The sequence below is a fragment of the Belonocnema kinseyi genome, chromosome 7 (genome assembly GCF_010883055.1).
Source record: "Belonocnema kinseyi isolate 2016_QV_RU_SX_M_011 chromosome 7, B_treatae_v1, whole genome shotgun sequence".
Classification (NCBI taxonomy): domain Eukaryota; kingdom Metazoa; phylum Arthropoda; class Insecta; order Hymenoptera; family Cynipidae; genus Belonocnema; species Belonocnema kinseyi.
In genome coordinates this window covers 117,792,393-117,800,093 of record NC_046663.1, presented here as the reverse complement: position 1 = coordinate 117,800,093, position 7,701 = coordinate 117,792,393, and the positions used below count along the sequence as shown (strand labels likewise).

General features: G+C 36.1%; 1 protein-coding gene across 5 annotated transcripts in view; it reads left to right on the top strand.

Annotated features, from left to right (window-relative positions):
- The window catches only part of LOC117176068, a 54,553-nt gene that overhangs the window by 17,113 nt on the left and 29,739 nt on the right, over window positions 1–7,701 (top strand). For 4 of the 5 annotated variants that reach the window (XM_033366074.1, XM_033366073.1, XM_033366076.1 and 1 more), the window contains 4 exons: window positions 545–737; window positions 824–1,714; window positions 2,677–3,561; window positions 7,188–7,356. In XM_033366074.1, the coding sequence (XP_033221965.1) occupies window positions 621–737; window positions 824–1,714; window positions 2,677–3,561; window positions 7,188–7,356 (2,062 nt within the window). In that variant the 5' untranslated portion in view covers window positions 545–620. Of the gene's footprint in view, window positions 1–532; window positions 738–823; window positions 1,715–2,676; window positions 3,562–7,187; window positions 7,357–7,701 lie in introns of all 5 variants that reach the window. The other variant, XM_033366075.1, reaches the window with a different exon arrangement.

The window sequence follows — 7,701 nt, the reverse complement described above, 5'->3', positions numbered from 1 at the left end:
GCCTTTATATTTTACGTGTTTAAAAATCTCTTTAAAAAATTTCAAATTGATTGTCGTCGGGATGAAAAAAATATGAGTCTTGTTTTTCTGACAAAAAATCCACGTCGTGAGGATCTTAAGTGTGATCGACGACGTCTTAAAAACTGCGTCATCGAGTTTCCCTTCTCCTATGCCTTGAAGAACGAGTCCGACTCCTAGAACTGAACAAGCGCCATGTCGACCTGCTCTGCCGACACGCCTTCCTCTCGGAAAGGTTTTTCGCTTTTCTGTAGAATCGCCTCCTCTTCGTGGCGTTTTTCTTCTTCCTTCTGCTGACGGTGACCTACTGCAGTTGAAGCCATAATGTTATAATGCACAAAAGACACTCTTTCGATACAAAAAAGCACTAATTAATGCTCCTGCGGTCTGTCCGGAACGACACAGAAACAACGCAATGACAAGTCCAGATGGCGGAACAGGAGCGCCCCTGGCGAGGGCACTATAAATCTTAAATTAATTTTGATGTTTTTTTAAATTTTATATTTTTACATAGTTTGTATTTCAGGCAATGATCTGGAACATTTAGAAGAGGTTTCAGCTTTTGTAAGTCTTCCACTTGCATTAGCTCCAAAATAATCAAGATGGATTCACCACCTTCCTGTTCTCTAAGCATGACCGGTCCTCTCAGCGACATAGGCAGCAGTGGACTAGGAGGCTCCATATCTAGTGATTCCGTAAGAGCGCATTTAGCTATCGAGGTACGTTTCTTAGTTTGTCGTATTTCAATTGATTGAAACAAAGAAATAATTAAGGTAAGTCATCCAATATCGATAAATATTTACAGATGCAAGAAAGCGACATGGAAAGTAAGTCCCTATCCCAGGACTCGTTCGATTACTCTGATGGGATGTGCGGCGAGAATTTTAATACGTTAAAAAAAGGTCCCGGCTGGAATGACCTGGACGGGAAGCTAGAAGTGGAACTGGAAGTGGTGGACGTGGCGATTAAGCCTCCACCAGAGTTTCAAGACAGTCCTTCACCTCCTAATTCAACATCCATAGGACCAATTCTCTGTTACAAGCACTTACTGTGCGACAAGACGGATCAATGGATGGAAGACTTTACGGAGAATTTAGTAAGACTCATCCTCGAGGAGGCTTTGACAATATCTTGTAGAATATCCTGGCCTGAAGGTAGAATTTCTGCCGTGTCGAATACCCTTCACGAGATGACGTGCAACTTACGAACCTCGAGACGTGCATGGACGACAGATTACTTAGCATCCTCTGCTTCCTGCCAAGGCGGCGCCACTATCACCATAACTCCTTTCAGTACTCTTCATCGGCCGAATTCCCGCAGTTCCTTGGCCTCTTCTCGTTTAAGTAGCTCTCATAATTCGATAAATACTTCAGGGTTGGGTCACAAGGTGGACGATAGCAGTTTCATCACATCTGCGATGTCACATGATGTATTGACAACGAGTGAAATTAGCGACATGTACAATGTTCCCTTCGACTCTGACATATACACGGTGCCAATTGACGTGGTGAGACCATTGCATGAACTGAGAACTCCTCAGCGACCTAAGCGACACAAACATCATCGCAAGCGACGGAGAAATGTCTCGGCGAGTTCTCAAAGTGAGTTGGAGGCCCATATACAGCAAGCGAGACATTACTGCGGGAAACCAAGGGCTATTACTCATGTTATCAAATCACAGAGACTGCTAGCTGAGGTGTGTATAATATACATAAATTTATATTATATTTTGTGCGAAACATCTGTACCCGTGCTCGGATTTTATTCTTGATTTCCATCTAGTATCCATCTAACACTGGTTTTCGAATCCATTGTGATTATTGCAAACTGAAATTATGGCCCAATCACCTACCAATATTTAACTGTGTAAGGCTTCAAGAATAAACAATTTAAAATTTAAATTTTCAAATTTAACTATTTGAAATAAATACGATTAAGGGGGCAACTACAAATAGTCATTATATAATTTTCATTGTCATGTTTCCATTCCGATTGTTCAAAATGATAAAAAAGACTGAATTTTGAACCGCATAAGGCAAAATTAAAGAATGATCAATTTTAGAAGACTGAAATTAAAATAACACAAGTGTAAAGATTATTAGTACAAAACCGTTTTAATTTCACAATTATAGTTCAAACCTTGTCCAGTTTTAAACAAAACGTAGAGTCATTCAATGGAGTCTATGTTATGGAAAGCGAAACCACCTAAATGCTTATATTAGCGAAAGTGTCTTTTCTATGGGAAAAATTTTTTTTATGCTTTTTTATACATAATTAAGTAACAAAATTAAGTTTTATCGACCTTGTGTCAATACATTAATTATTTGGAAGTAGTAAAAAATTGCAAATTAAACTTGTTTACAATGGAAGGAGAGTATTCATTTGTTTCCCTAACTAAAAGATAATTAAACTTGCAAAACTTTCTACAAAACCTATTTTAAATGGCAGCGTTGTCAGTATTTAAAGTCCTCATCTCTTTGTTTACTAGTTTAAAGAAATTCAGACTCGCGTTTTATTATTTTTCAAATGTATGCAATATGAATATGAAGGAATTTCTTATAGATTATAAATACTAGTTGCTTAGATTTTACGTTTAGACAGATTTTTAAACTTAACAATTTTAATAATATCTAAATAAGATTTAATACCAATTTCTAGGTATGTTGCAACGAAGGAGGAAACGGAAAGCGTCATAGTGTCCCCGGAACTTCCGGTCGACACACTTCGCGTTCTTCAAACAACAGCCACGCGCGCAATATCGGAGAACCAATACACATGACTTTGCACGAAGTTCGTCAATATTTACAGACATTATACTCGAGTTCTAGTGATTCTAGTGAAAATAAAATCAAGCGCGACAAGATCTCGTCGGGTCAGTCTTCGATACATCTCGCTATGCCCAAAGTTCTTAATATTAATAATAATAGATATAGTAATCCCCTTAACGACTCTTCGACGGATACACCGATCTCGAATAAAAATAGTAATGGATTAATCCACAGTAACAATAACAACGGAAACATCAAAAAGCACAAAAAAGTAACCCTGGCTAACATCAGACACAAAAAGACGAAGGAGGAATCTCACAAGGAAAAGGCAGAAACTGACAGAGAGAAAATCAAGAAGAGTCAGCGTAATTTTTCCCTAAATCTCAAACAGACTCTTTGTAATATTTTTAGGTTCAGGCGACTCGGATCGCCGGAACACTATGTAGGGAAAAGAAATAGCATTGTGCAGGGTGATATTGCCGAGGAGGATGAAGGAGTCGAATTTGATCAGCATGCTAATAATAACAATACTACCATGGAAGGCGACCCATCCACTCAGAAATTGCCTTTCTTTAAACGCGCTTTACCACCTTTGCCAAAGACAAACGCTCCAATCGAAGCTGAACATGTCACGGATACACCTGCGGCTATGTTGTCCAAGTGTGAATCTCCATCTTCCATTCAGCACTTGCCAATTCCTCATCCACGAGAAGAAGAAGAGCCGGTCGAAGATACCAGTATGGACTTTGCTGCCAGCATAGAGAAAGTTAAGGATGTAAGTACATACTGTGTTCAATGTTTATGTTCTCAATATTTGATTTCTTTCTATCTTTTGTTAGATTAGACGCTTTTAATAAGTCTTTAGAAAGTTGGTGCAGATAGGTGTCTTATAACTATTTGAATAAAATGTTGTTAATAAGAGATTATGCGCAATGAAAAAATTTTTTTAGGTCAAACTACTTCGTTCGGCAAAATATTTCGCTGCTAATTTCTTAGTTATTGGGAGAATAAAGTACCAGCGACATATTAAAAAAAAAAACCAAAAGTTGTTTGACCTATTACCTATTTCTGCATTCTCATCCTAAATGATAAGGCATTAGTTGTATCTAAAATTTGACTTCGCTTTTTCTTGTCGAAGCAGCTTTCACCATGGTGTATGTTTATAGTCAGTATGTAAGCATTAAGGCACGATAACTTTCGAAAAAATTAGTAGATTGAATTGAACCTTGGTATTCTTTTTCTGGGCCCAAAAAGGGAGGCCAGCTTAATTAACAACCAGCCTTCCTTGGTCAACGGCTGTGATTTTATCCACTAAAAAATGCTATGAAAAATATAATATTTACGTTTTTAGCCAAACAACGCCAGATAATAAAAGAAGTTCAGAGAACAAATTAATGCTTTAAAAAAAAACCTACCCTTCTGATTAAAAATTTGGGTGAATTTCCTTTGACGATTTGAAAATTCATGCTTCACGTTTTCGGAGGCGAATATCTGTGCAGAAACTAAATCTAGGACTTTGGACACAAAAGCATTTGAATGATTAGAGGATAACAAGTCGAATGCGTCTAGTATGAAATTATTGTAATCAACGAGTCAACAAATATATAGCTTCAAACTCTCGATAGATAATATTACGTTTTAAATGTTTATGAGGGGGAAAAATTGAAGAATTTATTATTTAGACAACAAGAGTTTTTAAATTCGAAGTTTGCAAACAAAATGCAATAATAGAAACTTAAGCTTCATTTTCCACCTCTTCCGCAAAATAGAAGGTGTCCTGCATGTAAAATTCTTTCTCCTTCTACGAAGTTTCTACGTGCCGGTGTAGATTTTGTGAAATCGCAAAGGTGAGCTATTGTTACTTTCATTTTTAAGGTTTGAGACTAATTTTCAATGTTTTTCTATGAGTCTTATGAGACGTCTACCTACTGGCGCCGGCCATATTGCTTTTGCCTGCTAGTGGAGCCCTCAAGATTTTAGATCCCAATATTAAGTTTTAGGAGCAAAAAGTCCTAAATTCGGCGTTAACCTTAATTTTTGTATAAGGTGCGACTTAAAATTCCTTTATATTCAAATGTATATCTCATTAAATCTAAAGTTGCACCTTATAAAAAAATGAAGGTTAAAGACGAATCGCAGACTATCGGCCTTCAAAAATTAAGATTGCATGAGTGAATATTTTGTACGGACACCCAGTAATTATATAATATTTCATTGTGCTCTTGAATTAGATTTATAGAATATGATTTTTTTATGAGTTCATGATTTTTCCAAATTTGTAGGAACACTTTTCTAGATTTGGCAAAGAGTTGATTTCAAAAAGTCCATTAAAATAATCTCATCGCAGGCTGAAATTTTCTAGTTTTTACAATTATTCTACTTACAAAGTTGTAGATTCAGTTTGTACATATATATTCATATTTGAAGCGAAGAATTAATTTTTAAACGGTCAAAGGAAATGTCCCCAAACTTTCTGCCGGTAGTGTATCAAATTGCTCCAACCCATTTTTAATAGGAATAATCGTTTTAATATTAGTTTTAAAAAGTGCTTAGTGTTCCACTAAAACTGCATATTTATATACTCTTAAAATTGTAAAAACAATACAATGAAAATACGCATGTTTCAACATGAATGCATATTATGAATGCATATTATGAATTATTATAATAATATACATTTATTGTAATAGTAGATTTCCCAGATTAACTGAAAATAAAGATTTTTCTTTCCCAGATTTGATCAAATCTTGACCTTGCAAGGCCTCCTTAAGGAAAACAAAATTTTCCACAGATCAGTTACTTCCGCCTATTTCAAAGATGGCCTATTTTACATTTCACCTATTCCAAGTCCCTTGTACATCCTTATTTCAAATGGCGCTGTTGTCAGCTCCCACCACTGTCCCTGTTCGGGCTTGTCTGAGTTAATGGCTGACCAATTAAAAAGAGGCCCGAAGAGCGGGAAGCCCTCTTTGGTTTGAATGATTATTTTAGCATGATGTCATGGGAATTCAGACAACTTTTTCAAGAAAATATCCTAAACGTAAAAGTAAGTCATGTGTCATGTTTCATTCTTTTGCCGATTTACGACCTTTCAGTGTCACGAAATAACATAGCCAAAATTTCCGGTTAGTTTATCAGATCGGGTACTCTAAACTCAAATTTCGGATAGATGATTATATTTCGTCGAACTGAAAGGTCTCCTACCGATAAAAGAATGAAACAGTCCTGTGTGCTAACCTTCCTGACGGCTGACATTTCCACCTACCCTAGCATTCTACGCTTGAAAGATATTATTATTCAGATCTTTATGTTTATTTTATCTTTATGTTGATTTTGATATGGATTTTTAGTTGGTAAATTGTAATATTTCAAGGAAATGATCAATTTGTAACGCCGTACGTCAACAAAAACCGTGACATGCAAACAGGGTAACGAATCGCGAATTTCTAACTGTGCGTGCGCCGAAAAGCGCGGGTCTATTTGAAATTACGAAATATAAAATTGGAATATTACATTAATAATAAATGATTGAAAGAAATAAGCTATTTCTTTGATTCAATTGAAATGAACATTTGTTTTAAAATATTCATCTGTATTATCACTGATAGTATTTATTGATTTCAAATAGACCCGTGCCTTTCGGCACATGTGCAGTTGAAATGGCTGCTTACAGCGTCCTCATCGATAACAAGACCAGACCAGGCAATGAACGTCGCTTTAAAAAAACCTGAAGGCAGCGGTAGGGATTAGGGCCCCTCCAGCTTTGAAATCGAGGTGACTGATGCAACAACTCGTTAAGCTCTCGAAACTGCGCAGAAGTATTGTCCACTCGGAACAATCGTATTCAGCTTGACGCGGGCGGCAAATTTTTCTTATGAAATTTTTTCATTCGACAATTATTACCCTAGAGAAACAATAAAAATTTAGACAAGTTTCCGATCAAAAATCGATGTTTTATTTTATAGGGGGTAACCACCCTTACATATATCAAGGAACATTATATTTTACATATAAATTTATATTTTTAGAAATACATAAATTAAGTTTTGATCACATTTTTTATCGATAGATTGTCCTAAGTGGTCAATACTTCTACGCGGTTTCGAGCGCTTAATGAGTGGTTTCATTCTTCAACACAATTTTGAAACGTGTACGTTTCAAGGTCTTTGAAATTTGCGAAATTTGACTGTATGTCTGTTAAAGCGTCACTTGGTCCAAAACTCCTTTTCCTATGGAAAAATAGTCAACGGCAAATTTGTATAGTGATTTTTCTTAACTTAATACGTTTTAAATTGAAATATTAAAATTGTGTATTTCGAAGGTTGCTCAAAATTCTGTGGTATTACAATTTGACTAATCATTAAGATTCTTAATGTAATTTAATTATTATTTTGAATACAGTACGGATGGTACTGGGGTCCTATAAGTGGAGAAGCTGCGGAGAAGATACTGTCCAACGAACCAGATGGATCCTTCATTGTGAGAGATAGCAGCGATGACCACTATATCTTCTCTCTATCATTTAGACTGAATAGCTGTGTGAGACACGTAAGGATAGAACATGATCAGGGTAAGTAAATTATAAATAGTATATTAAACTAAAGAAAATAGGGTTAGGCACGCCTTTACCCGGGGAGGTGATTGTTTGCAGAACGAGTAGTAAAACCATGACATGACATCAATGACCGAAGATTCTTGTATTTTTTTCTCTTCATGCGTCAAATTTCTCGAACGCCAGCAAATATTAACCCTTAGATTTTTGGAGTACTGAGTCTTGCTTTGCTTCTTTCACTTCTTTATTTATATTAAGGGGTTGCATTTTGGATGTCATTTCCATGATTTTGAGTGTAAGAAGATTTACATTTGAGCTGTGATTGGTAACTTCGTATGGCGCGAGATTTGAAATTAGTAACTT